Source organism: Lingula anatina, chromosome 2 (genome assembly GCF_051362555.1).
Source record: "Lingula anatina isolate TDL-2025a chromosome 2, LinAna3.0, whole genome shotgun sequence".
Taxonomy (NCBI): Eukaryota; Metazoa; Brachiopoda; class Lingulata; order Lingulida; family Lingulidae; genus Lingula; species Lingula anatina.
In genome coordinates, this window is record NC_141768.1 from 736,221 (window position 1) to 755,130 (window position 18,910).

The 18,910-nt window shown below is 34.1% G+C and overlaps 1 protein-coding gene across 3 annotated transcripts in view; it reads left to right on the forward strand.

Annotated features, from left to right (window-relative positions):
- Positions 1 to 18,910, forward strand: part of LOC106152829 (uncharacterized) — a 54,287-nt gene that overhangs the window by 17,355 nt on the left and 18,022 nt on the right. The window contains exons 7-8 of one of the 3 annotated variants that reach the window (XM_087006396.1): positions 4,343 to 4,522; positions 18,845 to 18,897. In XM_087006396.1, coding sequence (XP_086862522.1) covers positions 4,343 to 4,522; positions 18,845 to 18,897 — 233 coding nt within the window. The remainder of the gene's footprint in view (positions 1 to 4,342; positions 4,523 to 18,844; positions 18,898 to 18,910) is intronic. The other 2 variants (XM_087006395.1, XM_087006397.1) reach the window with 2 other exon arrangements.

An 18,910-nucleotide genomic window follows, 5' to 3' on the forward strand; every position in this document is an offset into this window, starting at 1 on the left:
ACTTTGAAGTTCCTTGGGCCTGAAGACCTTTGCTAGTCACATTTTCTGAATATCCATGATATTAATATTTTATTATTAAAAATTGATGGTCATTATGCTGTTAAACATTATGTAATATTGCATCAAAATTTGAAAAAAAAAACTATTTTGGGCACTGCTCCCATGATGACCATTTAAGGAAAACCATGTCACTTACTGTTCTGAAACAGTACAGTAAATATGTACAGATGTGTCTGTACATATTGCCATCACCTGCGTCTGTCGTCGCCGACGCCGTCGCCGGCGCCGTGCACTTTCATTGTAAACACGATAAGTGGAAGGCAGTTTTACTTTTTGGCTGTATATTTACAGAGCTGATGAATATTCATAAAATGCAGGTCTAGTTCGAAAATCAGCATGATCAGGCCATTATTGTAGAAGTTATGCTGTTTTTTCACTTTTCAGTATATATGCAACACTGTAAACACATTTCAAGGAAAACCGATAGGCCTGTTGTCATAAAACTCACAGGAGTTATTGATCTTACTAAAATGCAGGTCAAGTTCGAAAATCGGCATGATCGGGCCACTATTTTAGTAGTTATGCTTTTTTTTTCACTTTTCAGCATATTTAAAATTTGATGTTGAATTTGCAGTTTAACATAATGTATTTTTGCATCAGAATTGACAGTAGCCTATTTTATGCATAGTTATTTCCTGTTTTTTCTCTGTACATTTGACAGCTTTGCTGCCTTGTTACAATTGTGCGAAAGGCTGGCGGTGGCCGAAACATTTCTGTGACATTCTGTATAAAGCAGCACATTAATACCAGGTTTTCTGTAGCGAAAAAAGGGTCGACAAGGGCGTCGAGGTATTTGGTGGGCTGAAGGTCGGACAGGCCACCTGACAGTTTAGCTGCTTCGTGTGAGTTGAAGTTGACAAAATGGCATCGTCTGAAATGACCTTTAATAGATTTGGTAGTATTAAGCACATCTTTGCATCATTTTTTAAACATTGCTGTGAAGTATTCAAAATGTTTTAATATTCTGAGAATACAAATAAAGACGCACTGTTTGATTGATATTTGTTTTATTGATTGCTATACCAAATGAATGCATGAAATAACCTTAAATAGATTTGGTAATATGAAGTATATCAATTCATGCCTTTTTTTTTACATTTCTACGAAGTATTCACAATGCTTTAATATTTTGAGAGCATGGATAAAGACATATTGTTAGTTTGATACGTGTTTCTGTGGTTAAATTTGTGTTTCCAGCTGTGTACTGACAGCATTCCTTTACTTAAGCAATTTTTTTTTTTTTTGGACTGTTTTTTTTTTTTTTCGCCCTCTCGCACCGATTTTGGGGTACCCAGAGGATGTCATCCATAAAAATAAAAAAGTGTGGCCTAAATAGGCCTACAAAAACTTTTCCTGATTAAATTAAACAACGCCCCACCTCACGGAAGAGATAATAACGTCACTTTCACCACACCAGCTTGTCGTGTGTGTGCGCTGATCTCATCCACTACGACCGATCGACCGACTTTTGTCGGCCGGCGAAAAATTGTTCTGTGTGCGGCGGGCTTTAGATAAAATCTGGACAGCGAGCTGAATAAGGACCAAGAGAAACAAAGGAAGAATTTTCCTGCAAAGCTTCAAAGAACTAACATGGTGACAATTTTCACAAACAAATAATTAATATAAGATATATCAGAGCTCTATCTTGTCTTATAATTGGTACCCTGAGTGTCAGAGCAACGTAAAAGCTAGCTTGTTAAATATATACCTTGTGATGGAGTCGCTTTTACTAGCTCTGACGAACAGTGACAATCTGAGGACGTTCTTCTTCAAATTTTTGCCTGGGGCGCTTCCATATTTGGAAGTCACACCTCACAGCTGTGTCCGCCTGGATCCATATTTGGAAGTCATAAGTCTCGTACGTCACAGGTTTGGCCGCCTGGAGCTGCCTTTCCCGCCTCACGCTGAAGTTATCTCGTGCAGATGAGACAAGAAGCAAAGTGCCTGACGAAGTTTGAATTGAAAATGTCTTGCAGTCGAAGGTCAGTGCCACAATAGAAGCAACATTCCGCTTTAAAAACTGATTTTGGTGTAGCCATTGCGCAGCCCTTATAGTGGTATCGGGCATACAGTGTAGCTGTCAAATTTTGCACACGGCAAGCACGTGTATTGCGCATGTGTACATCTCAGGACTAAATGTTCTTTGATAAGCAAAAAATACAAAAACATTGGATATATCTTTTCTGTTCGAAGAATATTATTTATTTCTTCACTTTACATCTTAAATACAGCAAATAAAATTAAATAAAGCAGAATTAAATCTGTTTTACGTTTCTTTTTGGTCTGATGACATTCAATTGCAGATTCACTGCGGAGCAGTTCTATTTGATTGATGGAAGTGTAACATGGCCGCTGGTCACTAGAGCCGGTATTGTTTATATGGGTTATATATGAAATCAAGATCGAGCTGGCAATACCGGAATCTAGAACCTAGGGTAATAATTGGTTGATTTTGGGAGACCTGCACCCCCATGTAAGAGGAATGATAGCTATCTTTCCAATAAATTATCACTGTTTCTTCACCACCAAGAAAAATTTATCTTCCATTTTATGATCAGTATTTCACGTCGAACAACAGTACTGCACCGTTATTCAGAATTCAGCTCGTCACAAGCAGGCATAATCAGCAGTGCTTATAGTGTCTAAATTTCTTAAAAGTTTAAAGTTAAAAGTTTCTCCTTGTTAAATAAATATACTGTTCTGGGTGAAATAAATATACTGAAATCTTATTAAATCGGGAATATTTTAAACTTTTACTGATGATTTTATTAGTAGTACAAATAAGGCTGCCCTTCATCTGTTGCGTAAGTCCACATTTGGCTGTACCTGTGAATTTTAAAAGGTCTGGTTACGCCCCATGTAAACATTTAGTTATTCATAAGCGATTATCAAATAGTTGGCAGAAATTAAGTGTATGTTTCAACTCTGGAATATCATAAAGCAAGTCTTTGTAACACGAGCCTTTATCCATTTTCTCTGTAATTTCTAATTCCTTACTTTTATCAAGCACATTTAAGTAATCCCAGAATGCCTTGCGCAAGACATTCGTCTGGCGTAGGAGCATGTGATGGCACATATAGATCATTGATGTAGCTCTCGGCGATAAAGTTGAATATATTGCTCAGCAAGTTAAGAAATGATAATAAACAGTAAGTAATTTGTGTACCAATGCTTTCATAATTTTTTAATAACAATGGTGGTGGTTTTAAAATTGGCCTGCAGCTGCCGGCGGGCAGGTTGAGTCCTCCAATCGTCTCTTTCAAAAACAGCACTAATAAGTGATAACAATCTCTCCTGTCAAGTGGCAGTTCCTTTGTTCGGAACGGTGGTCTGAAAACTCAATTTGATGAATCATGGGGTGAGTTTCAATTAGGCACACTTCCTTGCGTTCGGAAAATTAAAATTGTGCCCAAGGTGAGTCCAGCGATCGTTCATACAGAACGGAGGAAGAAAATTCAGGTTCAGAGAAAAAGCGTTTTGTTTGTAATTATCGTGGCGTTCGTATAGATCGGAGAATTACCATAACTATTCATATGAGATCTATATTTCACAATAAAAACATTGTGAATAACTCACAGAAATATTATATATTCTGTTTTACAAGAAAACAGCAGTTATAGCTATTATTCTGATATCTGAGCTTGTTTTTAGACCATATGACCTCCATTGATGTCTATACTCTGTTAAAATCTCTTAAGAGATTTTAACCAAAAACCAAACTTTATAGAAAAAAGCAGGGACTAACTTTGAATGTAAAAATGGATTCATTAACCATTGGTTAGTATAGGAAAATTGTTGTTTACTCCAGGAAAATTCATTTTTTTGGCCGAAACGAAGAGTTATTATCCCTTTGAACTCTTTTTCACTGGTCGATTACATAAAAATGATGGTAAACCTGTTGTCGTGTATTGTATAATTGAGTGTCAAAAATGGAAATGAACTCTGTTCAGTGCAGTTATCTCTTGTTCAAACATTGGGATTTTCATTATGTGAATATGAACTCTTGAAAGTGTAATTTTATACATGGGTGGATTGAGAATGTCTTCTGGATCTTCGGGAAGACGGTCAGATTTTAAAGTTTTCATTGATCTTTTTTTTCTGTTGGAAGACCATCAAAATGGAGGATGGATCAACAAAGTTTTAATTAAAATTTAGAATACTGTCAGAAAATATCTCATGGCTAATTAACAAGCAACATAATCATACTTTCAGTTATTTTGTATGAAATGAAAAAGTGCAATGACACATTGGGAATTGATTTTTTCTTACTATTTTTGCACAGCTGATGCGTATGGCGTCACGTCTCTGCAAGAGGCAAAAACTGGATGATCCTGCGACTTTAACTGACACTACATCCTCTTCGGATGCTAATGGCTCCCCCCCTTCGCTGGGTAATGACCTAAACACTCTTGAGATGATGGCATTAAGAACATTGGGTGGAAAAGCACAGTTAAATGACAGTGTAAGTTATTTCATATTTGTAAAAAAGGTCGACTCGCATGTTAACTATTTGTCAAAATGCAAGAGAATGGGCCATCACATTTTTATGTACAGACATATATAGCTGTCACCTGTGTCTGTCATTGCCGTTGTCAATGTTGCCATTGTGGCCGTTGCCATGCACCTTGAATGATAGCATAATAAGTGGAAAAATGTTTTACCTTTTGTCTTCAACTTTGTGGAACTGATGAATATTCATAAAATACAGATCAAGTGTGAAAATCGGCTTGATGAGGCCATTTTTTCAAAGGTTATGCTGTTTTTACCACTGCCAAGGAGGTTATGTTTTCACCCCTGTTTGTTTGTCTGTCTGTTTGTCATCAACATAACTCAAAAAGTCAGAAGTGGGCCAAAAAATCAAAAAGCTAAATCGTTATAGAATGAAAATTTAGGGGTGAAACGGCATTGGGTGGAGACTTTGCTGCCTTGGCAGAGGTCTCAGAGTGCTTTTCTGGTTCTATCTTTATCTTTTTTATGTACAGACACAGATGTGTCTGTACATATAGCCATCTTCTGCGTCTGTCGGCGCCGTCGTCGCCGTCGTGCACTTTTACCGATAACACGATAAGTGGAACACTGTTTTTGCTTTTGGCTTGAAACTTACAGAACTGGTGAATATTCCTAATACGCAGGTCAAGTTCGAAAATCAGCATGATCGGGCCATTTTTAGGGAAGTTATGCTGTTTTTTCACTTTTTTCAGCATATATGCAGCACCGATAACACGATAAGTGGAAAACCATTTTACTTTTTGGCTTGAAACTTACAAAACTGATGAATATTCATAATCCGCAGATCAAGTTCGAAAATCAGCATGATCGGGTCATTTTTAGGGAAGTTACGCTGTTTTTTCACTTTTCTCAGCATATATGCAACACCGATAACATGATAAGTGAAATAACTTTTTACCTTTTGGCTTGAAACTAACAGAACTGATGGATATTCATAATACGCAGGTCAAGTTCGAAAATCAGCATGATCGGGCCTTTATTTTAGAAGTTATGCTGTTTTTTCACATTTCCTCAGATTCAGTTATTAGGCATGTTAACAGTCTCATTATTTAACTAATAAGATACGTAAAAGTGTTTGTTTGATATTTCCTGCATCTTTACAACATTGTTAATTGATTGTGTAAAAATGATGGTAAACTTGTTATTGTGTATTGTGTAATAAAGTGTCAAAAATGGTAATAAACTCATCATTGCAGTTTGTCAGATTCAATCATCCACTATGTTCAGAATCTCAGAATGGAGGAAATTGGACATTAAACACTGTTCTATTGATATTTTTCCCATCTCATCAATTTTCTTAGTTGGTCATATAAAAATGGCAACAAACTGTTTATTTTGTTTTATGTTAAAAAAAATGTTAAAAATGGAAATAAACCCATTTCAGAAAGGTGCTGTCTTGTTTACATTTTGGCATTTTTAAGATGTGACTTTGAAGTTCCATGAGCCTGCAGACCTTTGCTAGTCACGTTTTCTGAATGTTCATGTGACTAATATTCCATTATTAAAAATTGATGGTCATTATGCTGTTAAACATTATGTAATATTGCATCAAAATTTGAAGAAACCCCTATTTTGGGCACTGCTCTCATAATGACCATTTAACAAAAATCATGTCAATTACCGTTCTCAAACTTACAGGACAGAAACATGGGTCTAAAATACAGCTTCAGTTGGCAATGCAGTCTGTTTGGTAATTTTTTCTGGCAGTTAAACAGTTTTTTGTGAAAATTTAATTTTTCACATATTGGCATTTTCAAGGTGTGACTTTGAAGTTCCATGAGCCTGCAGACCTTTGCTAGTCACGTTTTCTGAATGTTCATGTGACTAATATTCCATTATTAAAAATTGATGGTCATTATGCTGTTAAACATTATGTAATATTGCATCAAAATTTGAAGAAACCCCTATTTTGGGCACTGCTCTCATAATGACCATTTAACAAAAATCATGTCAATTACCGTTCTCAAACTTACAGGACAGAAACATGGGTCTAAAATACAGCTTCAGTTGGCAATGCAGTCTGTTTGGTAATTTTTTCTGGCAGTTAAACATTTTTTTGTGAAAATTTAATTTTTCACTTATTGGCATTTTCAAGATGTGACTTTGAAGTTCCATGATCCTGCAGACCTTTGCTAGTCACGTTTTCTGAATGTCCATGTGACTAATATTCCATTATTAAAAATTGATGGTCATTATGCTGTTTAGCATGCTGCTGCTATGATGAGCATTATGGGAAAACTGTGTTATGACTGTCAAGCCTTTAAAAAAGAAACACAGGACTAAAATGCAGAATGAGTTGGAAAAGCAGTCTAATTGGCTTCTTTTTCTGGAAGTTATACATTTGAGTGAAATATTCATTATCTTTTTGGCATATTCATTGTGGGACTCGGAGCTCCCATGGACATGAAGCCGAATGGTAATCAAATTTTCTACATGTCCATGCTATTTATTGTCAATAATCAAAGATTGGTGATAATTGTTCTATAATTTATTATGTAATGTTACATCAAAATTGACAACAATATTTTTGCATTGCTACTGCAAACATTATGAAAAGAAAACTGTGTTACTTATTATTATTTTTAACTTACAAGTATGATTTTTAGGATTGGCATGCAGTTCAAATTAGAAAGCCAGGTCAATTGGGTTATCATTTATTATTGAATTTATGCAATTTTGTGTGAAATTTTCATTTTTCTCATTCTGGCACTTTCTAAGTATAAACTTGAACTCTGATGGGCCTGAAGCCTTATGCTTTTACTTTCGTCGTTGTTACCTGTTGTGCAAAATTAAAATTTGATGTTGACTGTGCAGTAAAACATAATGTATTATTGCATCAGAATTGGTAGTCTCCTATTTTGTGCATTATTGTTTTGTGCTTTTCTTAAGATGTGACTTATGGGCCTGAAAGACCTTTGAGAGGGTCAGTCTGTTAATATCCCTTGGGTATCACTTAGCTAATTTCTGAGTTATAAAGTCATTTGCCTAATTGATAGGCCATTAAAGGAGATTACATAAAGCACACTTGTTGATATTTCCTTGTAAACTCCCAAAAGTTAAGCTCTCTGCTAGATTAATAATAAGGAAGCAGTGATAATTATGCAGGTTATTATATAAATATATAATCAAAGATTAAAAGTTTGAATAGCAGCTTCATTGAAATTATATTTACCTCAGGCTCTGCCTAGGAGGTTATATTTTCACCCCTGTTTGTCTGTCATCAACATAACTCAAAAAGTTATGGACCGATTTTGCTGAAATTTTCGGGAACTGTCAGAATTGGGCCAAAGAGGACAATGATTAGTTTTTAGTGGTGGTCTGGCTCAATAATCAACAATAATCAACAATTGCTGCCTTGGCAGAAGTCTGCACTCTCGGTGGTTTTCTAGTTTTGTTATGTTTTCCTTTACAATTTTTATGTACAGACACAGATGTGTCTGTACATATAGCCATCATCTGCGTCTGTCATCGCCGTCGTCGCCGTCGTGCACTTTTACCGATAACACGATAAGTGGAACACCGTTTTTTCTTTTGGCTTGAAACTTACAGAACTGATGAATATTCGTAATACGCAGGTCAAGTTCGAAAATCAGCATGATCGGGTCACTAATAGGGAATTTATGCTGTTTTTTCGCTTTTTTCAGCATATATGCAGCACCGATAACACGATAAGTGGAAAACCGTTTTACCTTTTGGCTTGAAACTTACAGAACTGATGAATATTCCTAATACGCAGGTCAAGTTCGAAAATCAGCATGATCGGGCCATTTTTAGGGAAGTTATGCTGTTTTTTCACTTTTTTCAGCATATATGCAGCACCGATAACACGATAAGTGGAAAACCATTTTACTTTTGGCTTGAAACTTACAAAACTGATGAATATTCATAATCCGCAGGTCAAGTTCGAAAATCAGCATGATCGGGTCATTTTTAGGGAAGTTACGCTGTTTTTTCACTTTTCTCAGCATATATGCAACACCGATAACACGATAAGTGAAATAACATTTTACCTTTTGACTTGAAACTAACAGAACTGATGGATATTCATAATACGCAGGTCAAGTTCGAAAATCAGCAAGATCGGGCCTTTATTTTTGAAGTTATGCTGTTTTTTCACATTTCCTCAGATTCAATTATTAGGCATGTTAACAGTCTCATTATTTAACTAATAAGATACGTAAAAGTGTTTGTTAATTGTTAATTGATTGTGTAAAATTGATGGTAAACTTGTTATCGTGTATTGTGTAATAAAGTGTCAAAAATGGTAATAAACTCATCATTGCAGTTTGTCAGATTCAATCATCCACTATGTTCAGAATCTCAGAATGGAGGAAATTGGACATTAAACACTGTTCTATTGATATTTTCCCCATCTCATCAATTTTCTTAGTTGGTCATATAAAAATGGCAACAAACTGTTTATTTTGTTTTATGTTTAAAAAATGTTAAAAATGGAAATAAACCCATTTCAGAACAGTGCTGTCTTGTTTACATTTTGGCATTTTTATGTACAGACACAGATGTGTCTGTACATATAGCCATCACCTGCGTCTGTCGTCGTCGCCGTGCACTTTCACCGATAACACGATAAGTGAAAAACCGTTTTACCTTTTGGCTTGAAACTTACAGAACTGATGAATATTCATAATATGCAGGTCAAGTTCGAAAATCAGCATGATCAGGCCATTTTGATGGAAGTTATGTTGTTTTTTCCCTTTTTTCAGCATATTTATAACACCGATAACACAATAAGTGAAAAACCATTTTACCTTTTGGCTTGAAACTTACAGAACTGATGAATATTCATATTATGCAGGTCAAGTTCGAAAATCAGCATGATCGGGCCATTTTTATGAAAGTTATGCTATTTTTTCATTTTTTTCAGCATATATGCAACACCGATAACACGATAAGTGAAAAACCATTTTACCTTTTGGTTTGAAACTTACAGAACTGATGAATATGCATAAAACGCAGATCAAGTTCGAAAATCAGCGTGATCGGAGCAATTTTATGGAAGTTATGCTGTTTTTTCAGCATATATGCAATACCGATAACACATTTCAAGGAAAATCAATTGGCCAATTGTCTTGAAATTCACAGGGGTGATCAGTCTTACTGAAATACAGATGAAGTTAAAAAATAAGTTCGATCGGTTCAGTTTTGGTGAAGTTATGCCTTTTTTTGTATATAAGTGTTTTTTATTCAGATTTAATTCTTAGGCATGTTAACAATCTCATTTGTGAACTAATTAAATATGTAAAGGTGTTCCTTTGACATTTTCTACATCTTAATATTGTTAGTTGATTATATAAAAATGATGGTAAACCTGTTATTGTGCATTGTGTTATAAAGTGTCAAAAAATGGAAATAAACTTATCTTTACAGTTTGTAAGATTCAATCATTCACCATGTTCAGAATCTCAGAATGGAGCAAATTGGACATTTAAAATTGTTCTATTGATATTTTTCCTATGTCATCAATTTTTATGTACAGACACAGATGTGTCTGTACATATAGCCATCATCTGCGTCTGTCGTCGCCGTCGCCGTCGTCGCCGTCGCCGTGCACTTTTACCGATAACACGATAAGTGGAAAACTGTTTTTTCTTTTGGCTTGAAACTTACAGAACTGATGAATATTCGTAATACGCAGGTCAAGTTCGAAAATCAGCATGATCGGGTCACTTATAGGGAACTTATGCTGTTTTTTCACTTTTTTCAGCATATATGCAGCACCGATAACACGATAAGTGGAAAATCATTTTACCTTTTGGCCTGAAACTTAAAGAACTAATGAATATTCATAATACGCAGGTCAAGTTCGAAAATCAGCATGATCGGGTCACTTATAGGGAATTTATGCTGTTTTTTCACTTTTTTCAGCATATATGCAGCACCGATAACACGATAAGTGGAAAATCATTTTACCTTTTGGCTTGAAACTTACAGAACTGATGAATATTCATAATACGCAGGTCAAGTTCGAAAATCAGCATGATCGGGTCACTTATAGGGAATTTATGCTGTTTTTTCACTTTTTTCAGCATATATGCAGCACCGATAACACGATAAGTGGAAAACCATTTTACCTTTTGGCTTGAAACTTACAAAACTGATGAATATTCATAATACGCAGGTCAAGTTCGAAAATCAGCGTGATTGGGTCATTTTTAGTGAATTTAGGCTATTTTTTCTCTTTTTTCAGCGTATATGCAGCACCGATAACACCATAAATGGAAAACCATTTTACCTTTTGGCTTGAAACTTACAAAACTGATGAATATTCAAAATACGCAGGTCAAGTTTGAAAATCAGCATGATCGGGCCATTTTTAGGGATGTTATGCTGTTTTTTCACTTCTTTCAACATATATGCAACGCTAATAACACAATATAAGAAAAACAGATAGGCCAATTGTCATTATACTCACAGGAGTAGTCAAACTAACTAAAAAACGCAGGTTCAGTTCCAAAATCAGCATAATCGGGCCATTCTTTTAGAAGTTATGCTGTTTTTTCACATTTCCTCAGATTCAATTGTTAGGCATATTAACAGTCTCATTATTGAACTAATAAGATACGTAAAAGTGTTTGTTTGACATTTCCTGCATCTTAATAACATTGTTAGTTGATTATGTAAAAATGATGGTAAACTTGTTATTGTGTATTATGTTATAAAGTGTCAAAAATGGAAATAAACAAATATCATTGCAGTTTGTCAGATTCAATCATCTACTATATTCATTATCTCAGAATGGAGGAAATTGGACATTTAACACTGTTCTATTGATATTTTTCCCATCTCATCAATTTTCTTAGTTGATCATATACAAATGGTAGAAAACTGTTTATTTTGTTTTATGTTAAAAAAGTGTTTTAAAAATGGAAGTAAACCAATTGCAGAACAGTGCTGTCTTGTTTCAGCATATATGCAGCACCGATAACACGATAAGTGGAAAACCATTTTACCTTTTCCCTTGAAACTTACAAAACTGATGAATATTCATAATACGCAGGTCAAGTTCGAAAATCAGCATGATCGGGTCATTTTTAGGGTAGTTATGCTGTTTTTTCACTTTTTTCAGCATATATGCAGCACCGATAACACGATAAGTGGAAAACCATTTTACCTTTTGGTTTCAAACTTACAGAACTGATGAATATTCATAATACGCAGGTCAAGTTCGAAAATCAGCATGATCGGGTCACTTATAGGGAATTTATGCTGTTTTTTCATTTTTTTCAGCATAAATGCAACACCGATAACACGATAAGTGAAAAACCGTTTTACCTTTTGGCTTGAAACTTACTGAAATGATGAATTTTCATAATACGCAGGTCAAGTTTGAAAATCAGCCTGATCGGGCCATTTTTATGGAAGTTATGCTGTTTTTTCACTATTTCAGCATATGTGCAACACTGATAACACATTTCAAGGAAAATCAATTGGCCAATCGTCTTGAAATTCACAGGGGTGATCAGATTTACTAAAATTAAGATGAGGTTCGAAAATAAGCTTGATCGGTTCAGTTTTGGTGAAATTGTGCCTTTTTTTGTATATAAGTCTTTTTTCCTCGGATTTAATTCATAGGCATGTTAAGAATCTCATTTGTGAACTAATTAGTAATGTAAAGGTGTTCTTTTGACATTTTCTGCATCTTAACAATATTGTTAGTTGATTATATAAAAATGATGGTAAACCTGTTATTGTGCATTGTGTAATAAAGTGTCAAAAATGGAAATAAACTCATATCTTTAACAGTTTGTCAGATTCAATTATTCACCATGTTCAGAATCTCAGAATGGAACAAATTGGACATTTATAATTTTTCTATTGATATTTTTCCTATGTCAACAACTTTCTTAGTTGATCATTTAAAAACGACAGTAAATTGATTATTTTGATATATATATATATGTAAAAAAAAGTGTTGAAAGTGGAAAGAAATTCATTTCAGTACAGTTATCTCTTGTGTACATTTTGGCATTTTGAATTTGTGACTCTGAACTTCCATGGCCCTGAAGACCTTTCCATATCAATTTTTCTGAATGTCCATGATACTTTTATTTCATTATTAAAAATTGATGGTCATTATGCTGTTAAGCATTATAGTTTTTTGTTACAATTAAATTTTTCACATATGGACATTTTCAAGGTGTGACTTAGTCTTTGAACTTCCATTGGCTTGAATACCATTGCTAGTCACATCTTTTGAATAGCTATGATACATTTACTTTATTATTAAAAATTGATGACCATTGTGCTGTTAAGCATTATGTTAAATTGCATAAAAGATGAAAAAAACCCTTTTTTGGACATCGCTGCTGGGATGACCATTAAGGAAAAACCATTTTACTTATGATATTCTAACTTACTGAAAAGTTTCATAGGACTGAAGTGTAGCTTGTGTTGGAAATCAGTGTGATTGTTTTCTGTTTTGGAGGCAATGCAGCTCTATGGAGTGCTATATGGGGCTACTGTTTATGGATGGTGGTAATTGTCCCTTGGGATAATCACTAGCTAAATTCAGAGCTATAAAATTACTTGCCTAATTGATTTTCAAGTGCCCATTAAATAAGATTACATAAAACACACGTTGAGATTTCCCATTCAAGTCTTATAGGTTAAGCTCTCTTAACTGTGTCACATAATTAGGAATTGGTGATAATTATGCAGGTAAATGTTGTTTACTATTGCAAATAAGTTTACAAAAAAAAAAATTGTGTAATGCCAACATTAATGCTATAGATGAATAACAGTGCCTTATTATCCTCAAACACATTGGGATTATTCATATCATGTTAATACAGCAAGATTAAAAGTTTGAATAGCAGCTTTATTGGATTTTTTTTTGTTGTGTTTTCTTTTTAATTTTTTTCTAAACACAGGCATTTTCAACTCCCATCCACCTGAAGCTCTTCAGATTTTCTGTATTTCCACATAAGCAGTTGCATAGGTTTTTATGTCTTTAAACAATATGTAATATTATTTTATGCACTGTCAACATTTTTCAAATATTGGGATTTTCATTATGTGAATTTGAACTCTCATGGTCCAGAAACTGTAATCTTATTGCAGGGGTGGATTGAGGCCATCTTCTGGGTCTTTCAGATGACGGTCAGATTTTAAAGTTTACATTGACTGGTATCAATTTTTTTCTGTTGGAAGACCATCAAAAGTGTAGGATGGATCAACAAATATAATTTGGAATACTGTCAGAAAATACCTCTGGATCTGCTCCTGTTATTGAGCATGTTACCTGTTGTGCATGATTAAAAATCAGTGTTAACTGACTGTGTTATTATAAGCATTATTTATTATTGCATCAAAATTGACAAAATGACCTATTTTGCATCTTTATTTTCTGTTTTTTGTCTGTACATTTGACAGCTTTGCTGCCTTGTTTTAGTTGTTCATTTAAAAATGACAGTAAATTGATTATTTTGTTATATGTAAAAAAAAAGTGTTGAAAGTGGAAAGAAAATCATTTCAGTACAGTCATCTCGTTTACATTTTGGCATTTTGAAGGTGTGACTCTGAACTTCCATGGCCTTGAAGACCTTTCCATGTCACATTTTCTGAATATCCATGATACTTTTATTTTATTATTAAAAATTGATGATCATTATGTTATATTGGATAAAAGTTGAAGAAAACCCTATTTTGGACATCGCTGCCGGAATGACCATTAAGGAAAAACCATGTTGCTTATGATACTCAAACTTACTGAAAAGTTTCACTGAAGTGCAGTTTGTGTTGGAAAATCAGTGTGATTGTTTTCTGTTTTGGAAGCAATGCAGCTCTATAGAGTGATCTATGGGGCTACTGTTTATGGATGGTGGTAATTGTCCCTTGGGGTAGTCACAAGCTAATTTCAGAGCTATAAAATTACTTGCCTAATTAATTTCCAAGTGCCCATTAAATAGGATTACATAAAACACACGTTGAGATTTCCCAGTAAAGCCCCATAGGTAAAGCTCTCTTAACTGTGTCACATGATTAGGAATTGGTGATAATTAATATTATGCAGGTAAATATTGTTTAATATTGCAAATAAGTTTACAAAAGAAAAAAAAATTGTGTAACGCCAACATTAATGCTGTATTATCCTCAAACACATTGGGGTTATTCATATCATATTAATACAGCAAGATTAAAAGTTTGAATAGCAGCTTTATTGGAATATTTTTGTTGTGTTTTTTTTTTTTTTTTTTTAATCATTTTTCAAACACTGGCATTTTCAGCTCCCATCCACCTGAAGCTCTTCACATTTTCTGTATTTCCACATAAGCAGTTGCATTGGTTTTTATGTCTTTAAACATTATGTAATATTATTTTATGCACTGTTATCTTTTTTCGGATATTGGGATTTTCATTATGTGAATTTGAACTCTCATGGTCCTGAAACTGTAATCTTATTGCAGGGGCGGATTGAGGCCATCTTCTGGGTCTTTCAGAAGACGGTCAGATTTTAAAGTTCACAAGGATGGGTATCTGTTTTTTCTGTTGGAAAACCATTAAAAATGGGGGATGGATCAACAAAGATGATTTGGAATACTGTCAGAAAATACCTCTGGATCTGCTCCTGTTATTGACCATGTTACCAGTTGTGCATGATTAAACTTCAATGTTGATTGACAGTGCTATTATAGGCATTATTTATTATTGCATCAAAATTGACAAAATGACCCATTTTCTGCATTTATATTTTCTGTTTTTGTCTGTACATTTGACAGCTTTGCTGCCTTGTTAAGATGTGACTTTGAAATTTCATGAGCCTGCAGACCTTTGCTAATCACATTTTCTGAATATTCATGATACTAATATTTTATGATTAAAAATTGATGGTCATTGTGCTGTTAAACATTATGTAATATTGCATCAAAACTTAAAGAAACCCTATTTTGGGCACTGCTCCCATGATGACCATTTAAGAAAAACCATGTCACTTACTGTTTTCAAACTTACAGGAAAGAAACATAGGGCTAAAATACAGCTTCAGTAGGCAATGCAGTCTGTTTGGTAATTTTTTTCAGGCAGTTAAACAGTTTTTTGTGAAAATTTAATTTTTCACATATTGGCATTTTCAAGGTGTGACTTTGAAGTTCCATGAGCCTGCAGACCTTTGCTAGTCACGTTTTCTGAATGTTCATGTTACTAATATTCTATTATTAAAAATTGATGGTCATTATGCTGTTAAACATTATGTAATATTGCATCAAAATTTGAAGAAACCCCTATTTTGGGCACTGCTCCCATGATGACCATTTAAGAAAAACCATGTCACTTACTGTTTTCAAACTTACAGGAAAGAAACATGGGTCTAAAATACAGCTTCAGTAGGCAATGCAGTCTGTTTGTTAATTTTTTCTGGCAGTTAAATAGTTTTTGTGAAAATTTAATTTTTCACTTATTGGCATTTTCAAGGTGTAACTTTGAAGTTCCATGATCCTGAAGACCTTTGCTTGTCACGTTTTCTGAATGTCCATGTTACTAATATTCTATTATTAAAAATTGATGGTCATTATGCTATTAAGCATTATGTAATATTGCATCAAAATAGAAGAAAACACAACTTTGGTGCTGCTGCTATGATGAGCATTATGGGAAAACCGTGTTATGACTGTCAAACCTTTAAAAAAGAAACACAGGACTAAAATGCAGAATGAGTTGGAAAAGCAGTCTAATTGGCTTCTTTTTCTGGAAGTTATACATTTGAGTGAAATATTCATTATCTTTTTGGCATATTCATTGTGGGACTCGGAGCTCCCATGGACATGAAGCCGAATGGTAATCAAATTTTCTACATGTCCATGCTATTTATTGTCATTAATCAAAGATTGGTGATAATTATTCTATTATAGGTTAAGCTCTCTTAACTGTGTCACATAATTAGGAATTGGTGATAATTATGCAGGTAAATGTTGTTTAATATTGCAAATAAGTTTACAAAAGAAAAAAAATTGTGCAATGCCAACATTAATGCTATAGATGAATAACAGTGCCTTATTATCCTCAAACACATTGGGATTATTCATATCATGTTAATACAGCAAGATTAAAAGTTTGAATAGCAGCTTTATTGGAATATTTTTTTTTATTTGTGTTTTCTTTTTAATTTTTTTCTAAACACTGGCATTTTCAACTCCCATCCACCTGAAGCTCTTCAGATTTTCTGTATTTCCACATAAGCAGTTGCATAGGTTTTTATGTCTTTAAACAATATGTAACATTATTTTATGCACTGTCAACATTTTTCAAATATTGGGATTTTCATTATGTGAATTTGAACTCTCATAGTCCAGAAACTGTAATCTTATTGCAGGGGTGGATTGAGGCCGTCTTCTGGGTCTTTCAGATGACGGTCAGATTTTAAAGTTTACATTGACTGGTATCAATTTTTTTCTGTTGGAAGACCATCAAAAGTGGAGGATGGATCAACAAAGATACTTTGGAATACTGTCAGAAAATATCTCTTGATCTGCTCCTGTTATTGAACATGTTACCTGTTGTGCATGTTTAAAAATCAGTGTTAACTGACTGTGTTATTATAAGCATTATTTATTATTGCATCAAAATTGACAAAATGACCTATTTTGCATCTTTATTTTCTGTTTTTTGTCTGTACATTTGACAGCTTTGCTGCCTTGTTTCTCAAACACTTGCATTTGTGACTTTTAACTCTCATCCGCTCGAGGCTCTGCACATTTTCTGTATTTCCACATAAGCAATTGTATTGTTTTTTATGACTTTAAACATTATATAAAATTATTTTATGCACTGTCATCATTTTTCAAATATTGAGACTTTCATCATGTGACTATAGTCTCTCATGGTCCTGAAACTGTAATCTTATTGAAGGGGTGGATTGAGACCATCTTCTGGGTCTTCTTGAATCCAGGTTATTGAGTTTATATTGACTGGTATCTATTTTTTTCTGTTGGAAGACCATCAAAATGGAGGATGGATCAACATAGATACTTTGGAATACTGTCAGAAAATATCTCAGGGTCCGCTCCTGTTATTGACCATGTTACCTGTTGTGCATGATTAAAATTCAGTGTTGACTGACAGTGCTATTATAAGCATTATTTATTATTGCATCAAAATTGACAAAATGACCTTTTTTTTGCATTTTTATTTTCTGTTTTTTGTCTGTACATTTGACAGCTTTGCTGCATTGTTTTAGCATATATGCAACGCTGATAACACATTTCTAGGAAAACTGATAGGCCTATTGTCTTGAATCTCACAGGAGTGATCAGTCTTACTGAAATACAGGTCAAGTTGGAAAATGGGACCATTCTTAGAAAAGTTATGCAGTTTTTTTCCCTTTTTTCAGCAAATATGCAACACTGATAACACATTCAAGGAAAACCGATCAACCTACTATCTTGAAACTCACAGGAATGATTAATCTTACTATAATACTGGTTGAGTTGGAAAATCAGCTTGATTGAGTGTTTGTTTTGAGTGTTTTTTCTCAGAGCACAATGTCACAATATTCAGTGGTGAAAACAAGATGTGAACTAACTCCAAAATTAGCAGAGATTCACCCATAGTTATTATTGAACTTCAATAGGAAGTAATATACTGGCAATCTAACTGTGACCTTGAATTTGACCTTTTACCTACATTTTGCCATAAACTGCACTTCACAAATTTGGATTTTAACTTAAATTTTTTTTCCATGATTTTGTTTTAAATTGTAATTTTCAATGAAAATATTGAGAACTTGTTTACTACATTTTGTAGAGCTTGTCAAACACAGCATTGGTGGTGGTGGTGTCCCTTTTTTTGGTTTTCCATACGAATGCGTTTACTCCTGCTGGTGGTACAATATCCGCAGGCAGTATCGCCTCACTGATCCTCTAGTTTTTAACTGAGACTTTGTGCAGTTAGCAATTTTTTGGTGGATAACTGATAAATTTGGTGACAGGTGCTTCTCTAAATTGTCAATTTTTTTCCTAGTAAATGTTTTAAGGTACTAATATGATGATTATAAAACACAAGCTAAAATATTATCATAGACTTAGCTTATGCCCAACTTGGACATAGGCCTTCATCAGACAGATGTGAGTAGATGCTCAGTTATGAGGTACTGATTCCTATATCTAATGCAGACAATAAGGACACTCCTTAGAATTCTCATTCCTTTCAAATCCTTGGAATTCTCTTCCATATTTCAGCACATGTTTCTGAATAGTAACTTTTTTTCCAAAGTGGAAGTTAGTGTCACAGTATGTTAACTGATATTTTATTTTCATTCTAGGACAGGAATCGGAGGGATGGTCAAGAGTTGGGAAGAGAGAAGAATTACAGGAGGTATTTGTTATTG